The 19,543-nt window shown below is 41.5% G+C and overlaps 1 protein-coding gene across 4 annotated transcripts in view; it reads right to left on the reverse strand.

Moving 5' to 3' along the window:
* ADCY2 (adenylate cyclase 2) overlaps nucleotides 1-19,543 on the reverse strand; it is a 196,326-nt gene that overhangs the window by 79,935 nt on the left and 96,848 nt on the right. For all 4 annotated transcript variants that reach the window (XM_075052496.1, XM_075052495.1, XM_075052497.1 and 1 more), the window contains one exon: nucleotides 18,138-18,287. In XM_075052496.1, the coding sequence (XP_074908597.1) occupies nucleotides 18,138-18,287 (150 nt within the window). The remainder of the gene's footprint in view (nucleotides 1-18,137; nucleotides 18,288-19,543) is intronic.

The raw sequence follows: 19,543 nt of genomic DNA on the forward strand, positions 1-19,543 counted from the left end.
GACAAAAACAGGCAAGAATTCTTCCTGACATCCAGAAGTCTCCTACATATCACAACTTTTGTCACATTGGACCATTTTTCACGTATCTAATTGCTGCTTTTGCTTTTGCTCGTGGCTAGTACAGGCTTTACGCCACAGCTGACGTCTCTTCTGATGACAGAATTACGAACTCTCTCACCTGTTCAGTATCTGTTCAGCACCGTAAGACTGTTCATCTTCGTGACCCTCCAGGTGAAATTTCAAGGCTGGCAATCCTGGGAGCCAGTATCGAAACCAGAAAACCGACACACATGAGCCGACTGAGAGCACCATCCCCTCCATCCTCGCTACTTCACCAGCCGCGGGATGCGAACTCCCTGGTGAAGACGCTTTGCAGAAGACAAGCCGCAGGCATCCGGGACCTGCTCCAGTTAGAGCAGGAGCCCCGAGTGGAGGGGTGCCGGTGGGGCAGGGCCCAGCCCCACGGCCAGGCGAGCAGGGCTGGCCCAGGTCGCCAGCCCAGACCGTGGCGAGGAGACGCGTCCAGCCTGGCGCCGGCACTGGACCAGGGCCAGGGTGAGGCCCTGGCAGGCCCAGGCAGTCGGTCGCCAGCCAGGCTTGGGGCCAGGCGCAGGCATGGCGGTGGTGGTTTCGGTTTCAGGAGGCAGCAGACGAGGCCAGGCCCAGCTGCAGGGCCGCGGCTGGAGAGCGGCTCCCAGCAGAGGGGCCGGACAGGACGGGCGGCCACCGCGCTGCCCGGGAGCCTCTGCCCGGGGCAGGGGGGCTGCCCTCCCCGCGCCGGGCCCCAGCTCCAGCCAAAGCCCTTCAAACCATTTTGTAATGGCAAAACGCATCTATGGCGCGACTCGCTCACTTAGCAAGAACGGCACCACCCGCCCAGGCTTTCGACGGGAACACATGCTCTGGTTTTCAGGCTAAACACGCACCACTCCGCACCCTCAGGATGCCCAGCTTGTGTGCTGCTGAGTAACTCTGCGAATGTACGGCCGACATCCAGCTGGTCACCTTCACCTCCAAGCAACACTAAAGCTACCTGAAAGTGCTGCTTCGCTGCAACGGTTTCAGCGTATGGGCCAGAAAGCTCATTTACATGCACAGGCTCACCACACGTTTGGCAAACACAAATTCCTTCAAGGAACTTAGGGGATGCTTAATGTTTATGCATAGACTACAGTTTGCATATGCAGGCTGTCTATGACTAATTTTGAAAATGATGTTCGCTGCACCTTCAGAATACAGGCCTATCTTGCGGCTGTGCAAGCGACGAGTCACCCAACAGCAAAACAATAGAGTAAAAACAGAACATAATGATATACAAAGCCAGAGCTGCTTAATTAATCGACACAATTTCAAGGTTTGTTTCTGTCCGATCCTGTTAACTCTTGCTTTAAGTTTTACATAGCTCAAGATCACTGCTGAACAGACAAAAGCAGCATTTTGCAAAGAATCTGTCTGATGAGATTAACATGGTTACTACTCTATCAGCCTTTAATAATGGTGAAATATTACAATGCTGGCATTTGCTCAATGCAATTCTTTTAAACAGTAAACCCTTTAACTCCAGTACATCTCGTTTCCCATTTTGACAAGACGAGTTTTACATTATTTTTTTTCACTAGAAATGAACAAATCCATACGCAGCTCTCTCTCCACGTCTTTTCCTTCTTCCCAACCATCCACGGGACATGTCAGGGAAGGTATTTGAGAGTACCGCTTGAAAAGTATCTGTGCAGCCCTTTCCCCAAAGGCAGAGGTTTCCTGTTCAGCTGTCCAGTTGAGAGTCAAACCTTGTAGCTGAAAGCATCACATGCAAAGCAAAACCAAATGCATTTCTAAGGCACTGCATTGCACATGAAGTTAGAGGATCATTTCTGAAGCACACTGACAGCATAGCTCCTCCATGCTCTTCTAGTTAGCATGAAACTGGTTGGTTTTACCTCAGACTTTGCCTGCTGATGTTTAATCCATCTGCTTACAGAATACCAACTAAGCATGCAAGAATGGGTTTCTTCCTGTGTTTCACCGGTAATTTTCCAGTGCTTTCTCAGATACCATACATCTGTGTGATCAAATGTTAGTCACCACACAGAAGGATAAAAACCAAGATCAGTTACCCAACTACGCCTGTCAGGAGCTCATAAACCTTCAAAGTGCGTCAAGAGACCGAGCAGTCAGAAGCAGAGCCAGACAGCAAAAAAAGTGAATCAAAACTCTCAATCTCTGCATTAGATTAGTCAAGAGTAGAGGTAGATAACCATGGGTTTGGCCCATACAACAGCCTGCTTAAATGGAGGGAGAACTTTATTCAAGCAGAAGCTAATTCAATGAATTTATTTCATCCATATATAAATGAAAAGTGAACCTACAGTAAGGATCCTACTTCTTGTGAAATAGTGATGATAAATTTTAATGACGCAAGCTGTAGGTTTTAACACCTTTTTTCTGAGCAGCAGTAAGCATCACCATTCATTCGACAGCTCACTTCCTAGCCTTGAAGACAGAGGAAGCTGACTCACCCTAGGTAGAAATGAAAGAACAGGCAGATGTCTGGAGGGTATACACTGTTACTGCATTCATAAAGCAGACCTTTTGTTTCCTTACAATGGTCTAAATAAAGGGAACAAGAATGATTTGCATTGTATCTGTCTCTCAGGAATGAAAGTTTCTCTTCTGCTTATTCACTGAATATGTATCTTGTAGAAATCTCCCAATTGCTCTTTAAGGATTACATCCAGTAGCTACTAAATATACAAAGCTTTAAATGAAAAACTTTGCCCCACTGGAAAATAAAAAAGAAAAACAGAGTTTTGAAAACCAATTCTCTTTATTTTGAGGAACCTGATCAGGAAAAAAAAAGAACAACTTACTTATGGCAGGTACATGCTAAACTATTCATGAATACTTATTACTAAGCCTAACTGCAAAACAAAATTTAGCATAAATCATAGCAAGGGTTAAAGCGTTCAGAATTACCTTGGTTTTATTTTCTAAAACACCTAAACAATATTTTCCATGCTACTGTGTACAATTTCCAAATTATTTTCTATGGTAGGTTCCAGAGGTATTTAGGCATATAAGGATGCAGACAGAAACTTAGGCTTAATCCACAGAAAGACTGGGATGGTAAATACCAGACTTTCAAGTGCCTTGTCACCTAGGGAAAGCCGATCCCAAGAGGACAGGCACTAAGACTGTGTTTGCAATGCACAGAGAAAATCAGAATCCTAAAAATGCAACTGAGAAAAATTAGAGCTGAAAGGGGAGGCCACCTAAGTAGGAAATGCCCAGAAAAGGGTGTTGCTTACGATTCTGTACCCAGAGCCAGCAGGTGCGTAGCTCAGGGCTGCAAGGAGGCACCTTTATTTGCTTGGGACTCTATTGTGGGTGAAACAGTCTAGAGTTGGGTAATTTTAACTGAATTAATTTTTTGCAAACAAAAACAAACCTCTTGTTGCTGATTGCAGTTTTGAAAAAAAAGGAAGAAAATAAACACTGAGACAAACGCTTACAACAACCATCTATCCTCTGTACTTCCCAGTCCCAATTTTCCTTATTTTTACTGTGGATTATACTCAGTCCATCAAGATTCCTGTGACGAGGTGACAGGCGGTGTAGGAAGTTGAGGTGGTATCTGTGATGGTTTCTTTCTGCCACTGTGTGCTTAACCACTTCTGCTGCTCCCTGCTTAATGGTTTCTGCTGACCTTTTCCTCAGCGTCCCTGCTCCAGCCTGGGCCATTGATGGGCTGCAGTGCCCTCAGGTGTGTCCCAGCTCCAGCATGGGTTGGTCGTGGGCCACAGCCCCTCAGGGGTGCAGGCACCCTTTTTTGATGCAGGGTGTCCTCTACACGCAACAGCTTCTCTCCAGCCTCCAGCAGCTGCCTGTTTCTTCCTGAACTGTGTTTGGGCAGGGGCACCGTGGACCTCTGATCAGGTAACATTTTGGTGCTCAGTGGGTAAGTCTGTGTACACAAAGCAGCTTTTTCCATAGTTGTTTTCATGCGCCCCATGGTAAGCTGGTGGCAGCTTTGACCGGCACGTGGTGATTCACCCCCCCCTTCACAGCTCACCACAGCAGCCCCCTGCAACCTGCAGGCGCTGAGACAGGCTGAGCACAGAGCCATAGCTACCAGGGCTGCAGAGACGGGGTGTCAGCTCCAGAAGTGTTCGTGTTTTCACAGGAGATCCAGGGCTTAGACAACACGCTCTGTAAGCGACCCATGTTCAAAACAGTCCTCTGCCAAAAGAGACCTCCTCTCTCTTCCTATCCCCAAGGAAAAATTCTTATCAGCGAGTATAAGGTTATTTTGGAGGCAGCACCCCAGCAGTCTTTCCAGGTGAAGCTAATCCACTCCAAAATGAAACGATTTAAAAATCACTGAAGCATGTACTAGACTTCCTGTCTCCGCAGCGCTCCGGGTGAATTCCCCAGTCCCCTGGTGTCTACACAAGGGCTGCCGCGCTCCCTCTTTCTCTCTCACAGGATGTACAATCCAGTGGAGACATTTGGCGAATGTCCTTCCACACAGGGAAAGCTGGGTCCCAGTTTGTGCTCTTGTGGGATTAGGTCCAGACTCACAGCTATCTAAAAGCCTCACATGTTGAGGGGTTCTAAATGGGTCTAATTCTTACCAATTCCCTGTTTTATGTCTATTGTTTTGGAATTCCTGTTTATATACTGATGCCAGCACATTTGTACACATGAATATGAATTAAATATACTGTAAAAACAAATACCAAAGCTGCAGCTGATTGATTTTGGTAGTGTTATTTCTAATGGCAAATATGCCATGGATTAATTAAATCTACTCTTTGATTACTACACCTAACTAACTTCCAAGCTTTTGAGAAATTTGGAAATAGCTTGTGACTTCTTTACCCAAAATCCTTTTTGATAATTTCCAGCATACATCATCAATATACTCCATGCCTTTATTTAATTTGATGAATTTTGAAACTCCACATTTTAAACATGGATTAACAGATCTATCCATCAGAAAAACATATTGACAATGAAGATTGTGTTGCTATTCAACGAGATAAAATTAAAGGAAACCAGAAGGTAATTTTGAAGACACACCCTTTTCTGAGTATATAGAATAACTGATAAAATTTTACCACGTAATTCACAAGATCATAATTTATTATTTATCACTGGAAACTCAGCAATACGGGCACATAATACTGACTATTTAGCATACAGGAACCATAATTCCTGGAAAGGGAGGCAGAACGTAAAATTTACATCTTTAGTGTATCAGGATGCTTGTTTTCATATTTGGCTCCTGTTCCAGTCCTCTTGGTGAAATTTTTTTACTGCTTAAAAACTCCTTCTGCATGGTATCAGCAAAGGTTACAGAATATGTACTTCTTTTTCACGCTAGCATTGCTGTTCCCACCATTTACACTATATAATTTTGAAGAAAATGGAAAAAGAAAAGAAAAATATTTCTCTATGTTTTCAGCCATTTGTAGTAAGAAATGCTATAAAATATACTTTTTCATTTTTATTAGCACACTATCATTATTCCTAAGACAAAGGGAGCCAATTTCCTTTTCAGTCCAGATTTGGTAAAGCCTCCAAGGCACACCTTAAAATGGTTGTCCTCCTCATGACAGCCTCATAGCTGTATTCAGCAGCACTTGCACTGCCACATCCAGCGCAGTTTAGCAACATGCAAATGCTAAGTCCTGCCAAGAATCCACAGAACATGTGCTAAATACACTGTCGTGTTCTGATGAATCAGGGCCTTCCTACAGAAAAGTGCCCTATATATTCAGTTCGGGTTGCTACAGAACTTGCTTGTTAGCAGTTTGCAATCTCAGTATGAAAAAATAATTGTTTTTTTCCAAGGGGTGCGACTGGAAGGGAAGAAAGGAAAACCAAATGTTATTCTCCAAATGCTGCACTCTGAGTCAAGTGCATCCATCTAAACGAGAGCCACTGGGAGGTGCAGCAGAAGGAACCTTTCAGAAGACAGGATGGAGCAAGCAGGGAGAGAGCAGGAAGAAGAGGGATATTACTCTGCTGCAGTGCAACTGACTTCTGAAGAGCAGACTGTCAACCAAGCATGAAGGTGACAGGAAGATTTCCTAGAGACCCAGAAGGGACATGCTGAGGTTGCTTCAAAGCTGGAAGCCACTGGAAGCTGTTGAACTAGAGGGCTTTCTGGAAAGCTGGAGGACACTCTGCCCTGCAAGGAGTCAATGAGAGAGTTATTTTCAAGTCTTGGTATTTCCTCCGTTTCATCAGCAATTCTGAGTTTTCCTTGGTTGAAGTGTTAACTTCAATTCTAAATAAGTTAACTGTGCTGTAAATAAAACCCAATTTTTTTGAGACTGGCAGCTATTCCACCCAAGGACCTATATGAGTCATGCTCTGTCATACCAAGTGTGGTTTAAAGTTTGAATAAACTTTCTCAGTGATCCAGCAGTGTTAAGCCTTTGCAGCTATGCCTACTCCTGTATAGACTGCAGCCCATGCAATGAGCAAATTCTATAAATTATTTGGGGGCAAAAGGTTTTTTCATATTTGGGCAAGTTAAGAGAAACTTTCATTGCAGAAGCTCATCCCCTAGCTCATAACAACTGCTGTTCAAAGAATGACACTGCACATACACAAGGCAACTCTGATTTAATGCTTGACAGATAGAAGGCTGAATATTAGCTGTCTTGTGCGGTATCAGTTCCTCTGCTATCCTCCCGTATCCTTTTCCTTATGTAGTCTCCAAAGAAGCCTGGTGCTTTGGTCTGAGACTGTATGCTGAAATACTGACAGCTGTTTCAGTGCAACCAGTCCATCTTTCTCTGGCAAACCTACAGCTCTTCCAGCAGGGTAAAATTCATTGAATTCAAGACAGTAATAGCAACCCAGACCAGTCACCTCACATTTGCTCGCGCAACTTCTTCAAAGTTTGTTTTTCTCCCAACACTAAGGGGAAGGTGACAGTTTGATAACAACTTCCTCTGCTGGTTTCAGCTCACTTTCCTCATCTATAGGTTCACACTTGTGCTCTTCAGATGCTTGTTTCTAGTACCTAACAGCAGCACATTGAAAGGATGACTCCCCGATGTACATTTTCCATTCAAGTGGTACAGAAATCCAACAGCATATGCAATACCGTATTTTCATGTTTCTGCTTCCAGTGCAGAGGAAGGGAGTAAACAGAAAGGAACAAAATATGGCCCAGGAGGAACTGGAAGACTAGCAATAAATCGTGTTTCTTCAGTGTGATATAGGAGACAGAAAGGAAAAATGGCTGTGCCAGCTAGCCAGATTTAAAATACCTTCAATTACCTAAATCTGATGGGTTTGCTTTTTTTTAAAATGGTCAACAAGAAGGTGTGGGGCTACACCAAAAGCTGCGGCCCAAGCTACACTGCAAGATGCAGCAGTAAACATAGTTCTTATTTTCAAACACTAGCCAGAAACATTTTTATGAAGAAGAAGCAAGGAAAATGCCTGCTGTTAATTTTACAGTAACAATTGGCCCTACCCTCAATATCCATGTTATTTCATAAACAGATACATCCGCCTGCAGTAAAGCGAGGAAAGAAACAGCAAACCTGCACCTTATGAATTCCAGTAAAATTACTCTTTCAGTATTCTTTTCATCTTCCTAAGATTTCACCTTGCGATAAATGCTGTAATGAGTCTTCCATAAACATAGCAAACTCCTTTCTCCCACAATGAATGCAGATGCATAAAAAAAAAGTATTTACTAGATTTGCTATGGGGAATCACATGACATAGTTCCTGAATCTGAACTTACTCTGAAAAAGATCAATCAGTTCATTTCTGTACAGTTAAAAAAACTCCCTCATGCTTCTTTCTAATCGTTGTTAAACTTACAGTAACATTTCTCTTTTGAATGTTAATTTAATTTGGCAAAAAGATAAAAATCCATTTTTTTAAATTTTTCAAATTTTTCAGTATACTCTTTCATCTAAGCAAAATTTTAGATGCCCTGGCAGTTATTTAAAATTACTCTATTACCAATGTGCATTCATGATAACAAAGTATTGAGCATTAAGCTCTTTAAAACTTTTACTATTTATTTTTATATGCACTTACATTCTGTATCAACAGGCACTTGAATTCACCCAACATGACTTACAAGAGTGGGTAACTTAAGTGTGTTTAAGGCATGACTTTCTGAAGATACCTTTCTGAAAATGTGCATTAACTTTTTTCTATTTGTGATTTATAAAATTAAGTACTGTATACCAGCTTGCAAGTTCAAAGGGCGCAGGTATGACAGAATGCCATAAATTTGTATTTTTCAAACTTCTTAAAGCTGAGACTAGCATCATGAAATTAAAACTAAACCAAAACACGAATTAACTAAACCTAGCACGCCATCTTCTTATTCTGCTGTAATTTGTTACAACAATACTCTTATGTGTATATCGGTATATATAAAAATCCTTTCATTTCAATAATACAGTGTATTCAACAATGGATGCTATGGAACATGCAAATATAAGTTATCCTACATCATGTCTAGTCCCTTTGAAAAAAGCAATTAACCCAACACCACAGCTCTACAGCTGAAAGGCCAAAATCTTCCTTTTCTGAATGAAGAAAACTTAGGAGCATATTCTCCTGCACAGGTATTACCCTGCCCAGAGGTATCAGGCACAAGGCAGACGGGAACTTGTAGCAATGGGGGCAGAACAGCAACACGGCACCAGTTATAACTACCCCAAAGCGACGGGTATGGTGCGGTTACAGCAGCCCTTGCAGTGCCGTTTGCTCATTTGCTCAACAGCACATCTTTCACTGAGGGGCAAACAGCCCTGTGTCCCTGCTAACACAGGCAGTGACTCAGAAGTAGTTGTCGCTGCACTCACCCTGCAGCTGATGCCAGAATGTTCCCAATGCCAAATCTACCTCACAAAATAAAAACCTCTTTAGAGGGCAATTTAATATTTTTTTTTAATACGTGGGCTTTTCAGACTGAGAAACTGATTCATTCATTAAGGCTAGGCTAAGCACCTAACCAACTCAAGCACACATTTCCATGGAATGAAAACCCTACATTGTATCATACCAGTAATTTTATTTTCATTCCTACTTCTTGAAAATGTGTCTTACTACCTACCCATATTAACAATTTGAAATTCCAGGATCATTTAAGATAAGCCACTGTACTGCAGAACTGCAAGTGACTTTGTGCATTTCAGAAATAACAAAGTTGACTTGTCAGCTAATGCTAGATTTTTCAGTTACATTACCCACTCTTTCCTCCTCTCAGTGAAATGTGTCTCATTGCAGGTAAATGACTAGTTGTTGTGATACTTTTAGGAGAAACAGTTTAATTTATGAAAGAGAATTTCAGATATTACTTCTGTAAAGGGAGGAAGGCAGTGAGTCACTTAAAACACGACACTGGTACACGTAGAGTCTACGCTTATGCTCAAGAAGAGACAGAAGAGTTTTGGCAGTGGTTCTCTCTTTGAATCCAGTAGCAATGCAGCTCTTTTCTAACTGTAAGAAATGTGATATATCAAAGACAGAGACTGAACCATATGCTGATCTTGTATCAGATTTTTCATGACCATTAAAGAAACCAAACTCGCTTGAAAATTACTATTCCATGGTAAATCTCTTAATGATTTCAACTCCCAGAAGAGGAGGTGGAAGAATGCCCTCTGACACGGGGATATGAGGACAAAGAGGCTGCATAAGCTGACAGGAGGAGGATGCAGAAATGAGTATCAGTGGCTAGTTGGGAGAACTCTGGTCAAGTACTTTCATGGACTAAATGCTTGGCCCTTCCTACACCTAGCAAAGGTACCCAGGCTATACCAGCTACAGCCTTTCCAGACCTGAACCCACAGCCTGGGTAAGGCGGTTTTGGAGTCTGCTGCGTGTGCACATTATGCCTTTTTCCACTTTGCCCCTGCACCACAGCTGTTTATTATGATTTGAAGAGAGCTTTTTGAATGTCTTATAATCATTTTCAGTGAGGATTCCGTACATTAACATGTTTTTAAATCTGAGAAGTACCACTGAACATGATCAACTCGAAGCTTTCTGAAACAAGGTTTGAGGGATCCCCTATAATGCTCTGTCAGGATCCGAGTCACCTTCAGGGCATCTGGAGATACCTGTAGAGGATAAAAATCCCCTGGTGCACGCTGTTAGGGCTTTCTTGATTTTAACAGTGATGTCAGTGAACAGCACCACATTTTAATGTGATTTTGGGGGTTAAAAGGATATTGAATCTCTTCTGAAAACTTTCGCTCTACTTTGAGTAGTGGCACCATTGCAGCCACTCCTTCAGCTCCCACTCTTACAAGTTCACCTCATCTCTCATGGCTCTCCGTAGTCCACAGTTTAGTTGTCCAGCCCCATTGCTTATGTAAGATCCCAAAAGGGTTGAAGTCCTTATCCACTTCTGTTGAGGATTTCTTGGCTGGGCAAAGGCATGTGAGCAATCCAGCCGTTATGTGGGAATGAAGCATAAGTTTACAAAATACTGGAGCAGACAAGGACGCTGTGTCCTTGTACGCTGGGAAAAAGGAAGATAAGAAGAGCCTGACAAACAACACCTGGATGCTGAAGAATGAGATAAGTAACTGCTGGACGCCTCGTGAAGAAGCTTGCACAGCCAATAGAGAATAAGATAGTGTCGCGTGAAACGGGGTATTGTACCAATTAGAGTATTGTATAAGGCGCGTGGACAAGTCAGTTTTGTATAAATGTCAGAATGTCTGAGCAGTAAACGAGCAAGATGTTAACTCATATTGAGTGTGATACTTGACTACGGCCGTTTTTCCCGACACACTTCCATACCGTTGGATTTTTTTATCTTGTCACTGAGACTCTGATCACATAGTTTACTCCTACTAGTATGGAAAACAATAGCATGTTTTTTCTGGAAATCACTGTAAACCATCACTATGACTAACAGACACTTATCACATGGCTTCTACATTTTTATCGTAATCAGAAAAGTCATTCTCTTCCTCAAAATGGATAGCTATTTTCCTACACATATTCATAACATACACTTTCTATTTTTACCAAAGTTTTAACAAGCACCAAGCTGACTTGATTGGTTTTTTAAGTATGTCCCTGACGGTACATCACAAATTTTGCAGATCTTACACCCACCTGCATTTTAAGGCATCCCAAACACATGCGGTTCTACTTAGCTGTCATCAGAGTTTCCTGACATGCACCCACTGCATCCATGTTTGCATTCTACACGCACTACACTACAGCGCTGCCACTTCCTTTTCTCTTAGGTGCATCTTCACTCACAGTTGTCCTGGTTTCGGCTGGGATAGAGTTAATTTTCTTTCTAGTACCTGGTATAGTGTTATGGTTTGGGTTCAGTATGAGAAGAATGTTGATAACACACTGATATTTTCAGTTGTTCTTAAATAGCGTTTATGCTAAGTAAAAGATTTTTCAGCTTCTCATGCCCAGCCAGCAAGAAGGCTGGAGGGGCACAAGGCGTTGGGAGGGGACACAGCCAGGACAGCTGACCCAAATTGGCCAAAGGGATATTCCATACCATGTGACGTCATGCCCAGTATATAAACTGGGGGGAGTTGGCCTGGGGGGATTGCTGCTCGGGAACTAACTGGGCATCGGTTGGCGAGTGGTGAGCAACTGCACTGTGCATCACTTGTTTTGTACATTCCAATCCTGTTATTATTGTTATTGTCATTTTATTATTATTATTATCAACATCATTATTAGTTTCTTCCTTTCTGTTCCATTAAGACTGTTCTTATCTCAACCCACGAGTTTTACCTTTTTCCTTCCGATTCTCTCCCCCATCCCACTGGGAGGGGAGGGAGTGAGTGAGCAGCTGCGTGGGGCTTAGTTGCTGGCTGGGGTTAAACCACGACAACACTGTTGACACCTGTCAACCAATTCACCTTCAGCCAGTCATATCTTTTAAATGCTAATGTATGCTATGCCATGCAACAACGTACTTATGTCTTTTACAGGCTGGATAATAAATTTAACTGAATGAAAAAATTTAGGAAGAAACTGCGGTACAATGATTTATGTGAGTAAGTTATAGTACATCTATTTATAGCATTACACAGCCTTTTAATGATAGGCTGTTGGCATAATTGAGAATCCTTGCACAGAGCTTGGACAAAAACACTAACAACAACAATAATACATAATTGCATTTTATATGCAAAAATTAATGGGACTTCAGCTAAGAGCAATATGTTATTCACATGCTACTGATTCTAAATTGGGTTGTGACATATCGTTTGTTCCTCAAACTCATTGCAGATGGATACATTAATTTACAAGAACTCTAGAAATGCATATGGGGAAGAAAAATTAGCTCTACAGTTTACACAAAATGAGGAAAATGGCATAGAAGGCATATATTAATAGAGCAACAAAAGATTACTTATAAAAGAAAGATTTAACATAAAAAGCTAGTATAAGAAGAAAAACAAAAAAGCTTGTGATTTCATTTAAATTCTCTTGTTAGAGCAATAAAAAAACCCCAGACATCCTTGGACAGATTTGCAGAGTATTTATATGTCACAATAACAGTCCCAGGCACACTAACACTTCCATCTTCTATTTTTATAACTACTGTAACAAGCTGAACATATTTTTTTCCCTATAGTACCAGAAAACAAATGTTCATTCTTAACGTATGGTGACCATGCAAGGATGTATTTTAAAATAACCTGGAAGAATATCTTAAAAAGAAGGAAGACTACCTGTGCAAATTTTTTTTTTTAAATATGGAGAGAAAATGGAGTTGTTATTTATTTAAAATTCCATTCTTCACAAGACAGATTTTGTCCAGCAGTCTTTACATTGCAAAATCAGAAATGAGGAGTTACTCATCTGGAGCAAACGTCTTTACTTAATTGTGCTTTTAAAGAGTGTTGTCAGTGTGGACTATTACAGCTGCACATAATCCCTATGAGCACTAGGCCTTTTTTTAATTAATAAAAAAAAAAAATGTAGCCCCAGTTGTTGCAGCGCATCAGCCCTGGGCTGCCTGAGGGTTCCCTTCAATGCTGTAAAGGGCATTATTAAAGGTATCTGTGACTGACTGACTCATGCATAAAACCAGACGTGACCTATAAACCAAAGGGAATTTAACAAAGTCAAGTTATATCCTTATTTTCTCTCAGTCCTCTCACATTTCAAAGATCACAGTACCCAATATACCTTGGAGTTGGGGTGTAAGGTAGGTATCGGGACCTATTCTGGCTAGAGCATTTCTCAAGGTTCACATATGCGACTGGAGAAAGGCAGTCTTCCACAGCTGACATTCTTTCCAAACATAGGAAACAGAGAAGAGCATAAAATCATTAAAAGGCATGCAAAACAGTTCTGGAGAAGCAACTTTCTCTGAGCAATAGAAATAAAGGGAGTTTAATCAGAGTTGGTGGGGCCAAAGGAAGACTAAAATGCACAGCAGAAAGACTACCAATTTTAATTCTGGTAATGACATGTAGGTTAATAGAAAGGATTGGCACCTCACCCATGTATATGTGTATGAACATGCCTGGATTCTAATGGCTTCTAAAATTTAAGAGACCAAAACTAGTTTTTGTTTTTCCTGCTTACTAGCCTTGAAGCTATGTGGGGAAAAAAAAGGAAAATGAGGAAGCTCCTAGAAAAACTATTCTATGTTCATGAAAATATTAATAGCTTATATTTTAAAATGCATTACTTGAATTTACAGGAATCCACATTTTATTTATTAGTTCCAAATAATATATTTCAGATGTTTCTGTTCTTTACTAACAGCCTCAAATCTCAGAAATGTATGAGGCTTCTCTGTTTTAGATTAATTTAAAAACAATTTTGAAATATTTCAGTTCCTGTAATGAATGGTATTGCTTCACCATGTTTTGGTGAAAAAATTAAAATCCCACTCAATAACTTGAAACCTCATTCATTTTCATCTGCTACCCGAGTGTTGTTTCTAAAACCATCATCATACTGCCTGCTTTGCAAAGACAGTGTTTTAGAGAACCTACTGAACACCAACACCTTACAAACACCTCCCTGAGATGTTGTAAGAATTTCTCGGTGTATATTCCTATGTCTCATGATGCACCAGGAGAGAGGGAGAAGAGCAATTATGCTAAATGCTTGTCAATGTTAAGATCTTGCACTCAGTGTTAGTGAGTCATCACCCCTACAAACTGTCAGCCAGGCCGTATCAGTGAGACAAGTAACATTATGAGAGGCTATTTTAAATATGTATCTTGAAATAAGGCTGTAATTAGCAGAGGTCAGAATAGTTTCACGTTTCACTTTTATATACACTGAGAAGACAGAAAAGCCATGTGAGAAACACCGAAGTGGCCACTGAAAATACTGCCAGGAGTTTAAAAGTGACTCTCACAACAAAGCACACTAATGGAAATAAAGTCCAGAGCGTCCAGTGTCATCAAACACAGCCCTACGAAACCACAGTTCGTGAAGGTGTGGTTTGCAACACGCCTGAACATCTACGCATCTTCACCGGCTGGCAAACACACGCTCTATAGTGCAAACGCAAGCCAAGCCTAAGCATGACCCCTATGCCATAAACCACATGAAGCTGTAAAGGCCCTGGGGGCACTGACTGGCCTTACCGGCCCTGACCAACCTCACCCGGCCTCCACCCTCAGCCTCTGCCCAGGGCCCAGGAGCCCCACGGTACCTCAGCCTCCCCACCGCACTGTGCCGTAGGAGCTAGCTCCGGAGCCTGTTGATCCTGGCCCCTGGACAGACAGACCTCCCAGCTTCCCCAGACCTGCCTAGCAATTGCTGGACCTGACCCTGAGCTGTGGGTGGACCTCAGACCCGCCCCACCACTGCAAACCTGGCTGGTGTCCTTTGCTCCACCCTGGCCGCCAGCAAGTGGGTTTGCCCGGCTCGGCCCGTGCTGCGGGACGGGGCCCTGGGTGTTGAGGGCCCTATCCTGCTGGGAGGTGTCCTCAGCCACGGCTTCCCGTCCCTCGGGAGCCGCCAGCCTTTGCTGCGCCCCGAGGGAAGCACGCAGGGGGCTGTGGGGGGTACAATATGCCTGACTTGTACCTCGGTGTATAAACGCACAACCCTATTTCGCCAGACACTGGTGTACGCTGGTCTCGCGCGGAAACCATGAATTTGGCGTTTCTCTTGAGTTCTTTGGCGTAACTGTTGAGTGGTAATTCAATATACTTATCTATTGATACGACCAAACTGGTGTTCTCAAAAAAGGCTCTTCAAAGACACACAAAAAAACCCCGCTGAAAAACAACAGCTGGCTACGTTTGTATGAGCCTAATCTCCAACAAAACAAAAGGAAATCCATGGGATGATTTGGAACGTAAATTGCACATCTTTCAAAAACAATTATAAAAGACATGATATCCATGATCTGGAAAAATCGGCAAATTTCATCTGTAGCCCTAAGCATTTAGAAGCACATTCTATGCTCTGCAGCGGTATAAAAGTAGCTTGTGTTAGTTCTCACTCCAGTAAATTAGATTTTTCTCATTAAAGAGATGTAGAATGAAGGGTCATGCTACAACCTTTCAGAGACTAATAAAGGCCTTGATCAAACTCGACATTTTTTAAAATGCACCTGCTCCTACTCTTTCAATGTATCCCAATCCTCTAAAAATAGTCAGCAATATAATTGACTTGCTCCCTGAATACTAACAATGTGGATGATCTTCCATATCTTCTTGGCAAAACAAGCAGTATTAAAAGACAGACTAAAGTACATCCACTTCTGAACTAAAGTTTGCAAACAAAGAAGTATGTTAACCCTGGGAAAAAAACCCCACAACAACTTAACAAATTAATCTTCATTTACCTTTTCACATTTAAATATCTAGCATTCATAAGTGTGATAATAAGGAGGTGAACCTCCTTGCCTTTTTGGCTGGAAAAACTGGCATGAGATAAAGGACATATTATGGGCTTGAGAGGATAAAGGCTAAAGAAATCTATATAAGAAGATCGGATGAGCTAATGGTTCATCGGAGGTCAAAAAGATCATTAGCATTCGTAGAACAGTTCACTTACTTCTGTTTAATGAGACATTGATGCACCTGTTATTAACGCAGACCTGCAATACACTACTTAGAGCTCTGTAGATGTCTTAACTAATTTGATATATTTATTTCTACCAGTTCACAAATATGACAACACATACTTTTATATATATATAACAAAATACATACAATATCCTTCATTATTCTATAACACCACCACAATTTAACAATGAAAGATAGCTCTTTCTGCTTTCCATCTTGCTGGGCTCCAGTGTATTAGAAACACAACTGCTACAAACCACAAAGAGGAAGCACCTGGCACAGAATTTCAGGTATTTTTGCTTCTCTCCATTGTCAGGTTCTCAACCATTTCTGCAAGACCTTCAGAAATGCCAGGAAATCAAAACGACTTACTTATGTCTTTCCATAGAAATTAGTAGTGTTTAGCAAATAATACACATTTACAGAAACCACCAGCTAGCAATATGTCTGGTCTAACTACTGCCTTCTACAAGCAGCATCCTTACCCCTTTGAGCTCACCTACTGACAGTGTCCAGTAACACACCCTCCTGCTTCTTGCAGATACTCCAATGGATTTCCAATGCCTGTAGGAACCGATAGTAGAAACCTGGGCCCTTACAACTGTGCTCAGCAAGCTAAGAGCTCAGGTCTCTGCTGGATAAGGGAGACCTTGATTCCTGCCATGAATTATGCTGTTTGATTATGGTCTGCATACATCCTTCTGGCATCTGAGGCCTAAGCACAGGGAACAGTGTTAACCATCTTCTACAAAGCCACCATGAGCCTAGAAGCCATCACATCAGCCCTACATCACTGGAGACTGCCCAATCTGGCGTGGTACTGCTCCCAGATACGTGGCATTGGTTGTTCTGCACTCACAAGCTGTCTCACTGGAACTAATTTGGAGATACTCTTGCCCATTTTCTCAACAGATAGTAAAATGTGCATTGTGTACTACCAGTTATAAAGCCTACTGATTCACTGCACACAGCTCATGGAGGCAGAGGTGGAAACTTGTACATGACTGCTCTTACACAACCTTTCCTGCAACAGTACCTCATGCAGATTTTGCATCTCCTCATCAAAGCCTGCCTTTACTGTAAAATGTTCTCCTTAAGACTACCTTCGAAGTTTTGCAGCAACTTTGGCCAGCATGCAAACCAAGTGCCCAGCAGAGTAAGGCTAGCCCTCTGGACACACAGGACCTGTTGGTCCTGGTATGGACCCTCCATTTGCTTTTTCTGCAAAAAAAAGTATTGGTGATGGATCTTGAAAACCTTCATTTAAAATGGTGACAGGTATTTGTGACACAGACATGACAGTTAAGGTCAGCTGGGACATACAAGGTGTACATCTGCACTTTTTGTGACAACAGAAACGTGTCAGTGAAGGCTCTATTCTCTGACCCATAACAGTTCATAGAAGTTTTAGTCTGGCGACCTTCAAAGCAAAATACACATATCTTCTTTACTACTTGATGAACTAATTTGTATTTCAAATTCCCTTAAATGAAGCACCTATCTGTCAGGATGATAGGCACTGTACAGAACTTGCAAAGAGAAAAAGAACTATATAAAGCAATCAGAGAAGCCTTTTATTCAGCTGCTACAATAAATGACAGGTAGTCTCATTATGCAATTCCCCTAGCTCCTCTTAACATACCTGACCCCTAGAACTGTATCACATGATTCATCAGTATTGTAGTTTCAAATATTTTTCAAACAGTGCAGTAATATCTTCTCACAGTGATTTTGCAGTATCGGTCTTATGCATGGAGAACTGAAGATTCCCAAAGTGCACATGTACCTCTCACACCGCGTTCAATGAGAACAACAAAAGAGATGGTGCGCAAACAGAATCTATATAGCATTTTAAACTTTATCATAAAATATTTTCACAGAACAAATGAAAGAAAACATGTATATGACAACATAAATAATTACAATACCTTCTTATATTCAAATGGAAATTGTGTACAACCTTGTTCAAAAGACCTTGCATACTTCGTTAAGTAACTTTAAGTAATTCATTAAGTGTTCTTGCATTAGCAAACTGGATTATATAGTGATGAATGGGGAGATAGTGTGAAAACAGCAAACCAGACCCAGACACAGGTGTGACTTTACCTGTTGCCTCTTCTCAAATTCTAACTTGATACGGGATTTGATGCAGTTGCATGTGTCCTGATACGTCTGCTGCAGCGCAAGTTCCATGAGGTGCTTGTGGTATGCTCCTGCCAAGTTTCCGCAGATAAAAATGATTACATTTGCCAATATCTAGGGGGGTTAAAAAAAAAAAAGTGTCAGGGAATTTATATGAATAAATTAACAGAACATAATCCTAACCTGCAATGAAAGATAGCTGTAGTTGCTGCAGTTATGTATTTTGCTTTTGTTTGATTTTTAGCAAAGGTTCACTCTTCAAAAAGCCTTCACAATTGGTGGCAAAATCCCAAGCAATAATACTATTTTAATTTAGGATTAAATAAGAATGATAATGAACAAGATGTTTGCCTACTCGATGAGGTATACATTTTCTGAAATTCAGCTCATGTTCTACATCCACTGCTGAGTATTAATTAGGTGGGATCATGATCTACTGATGTAAAACAATAGCTACGGCTCCTAATAGCAACATCAGAAGCCATGTTATTGCCATGGTCTTTTGGCAAGACATTTTCTTTTGCAGTACCATATAATTAAGGGGTGAAAAGTTTCACCTATATCAACAGCCTGCCCTGCATTTTACTTCAGCCTGACCCACTGCTATCTGTCAGTGACCTCTAGATACTAACCTTGGTGACGGTAAGCTATGTTTAAGTAGCAAGATCTGACATCTCTCTACTAGAATATACTTTTCACTACTACCTAAAAAAAATGCATTTGCCTAAAACACAAAACTTAATCTATTTAGGGTCAAACTTACAGCATCAGATGCTCAGTGTACACAACAACACATGAACATGATAAGTAAGTTCATTTAAAGAATCCAGTTTTATTTAGTAATTGTCCAGGACATTTCAGAGAGTAAAGAGAGGAGAGAGGCTGGCCTTTCCTGTGCTTGAACTTCGAAAAGAACAGAATACTGTGTGGTGATGCGAGCATTTTCAACTGTCCCCAGTTTACTGCTGCAAAAAGAGACACATTTACCCATCCTAGCTCACTCGGAGCAGAAGAAACACAGTCGAGTAATGAAACCAATTCCTAATTCAATAAAAAAAGGTAATACTAACAGGGAACTGAAGCTGAGATACAGCTGCAATCTGTAGAGAAGGTCTCTATCTGTAAGGCCCTAGTGTATGATATAGCCTGGGTTACAAGTACTACATGATGTCCTAGTATTCATGGTCTGGAAGGGAAGGAGGCAGAAAGGAGGCAGAAAGGAGGCTAAAATTTCATTAATTCTCCATAGTTAATCTAATCATGAGGTTTATGATAGATTTCCCCAGTGATCATTCATTGGTTGGTTTTGGTGTACCTATGTACCAGGCAATCTGTGAATTGCTAGTAGTGAAAGAGCCAGAGATGTCAGA

The sequence above is a fragment of the Buteo buteo genome, chromosome 20 (genome assembly GCF_964188355.1).
Source record: "Buteo buteo chromosome 20, bButBut1.hap1.1, whole genome shotgun sequence".
In the NCBI taxonomy this organism is placed as follows: Eukaryota; Metazoa; Chordata; class Aves; order Accipitriformes; family Accipitridae; genus Buteo; species Buteo buteo.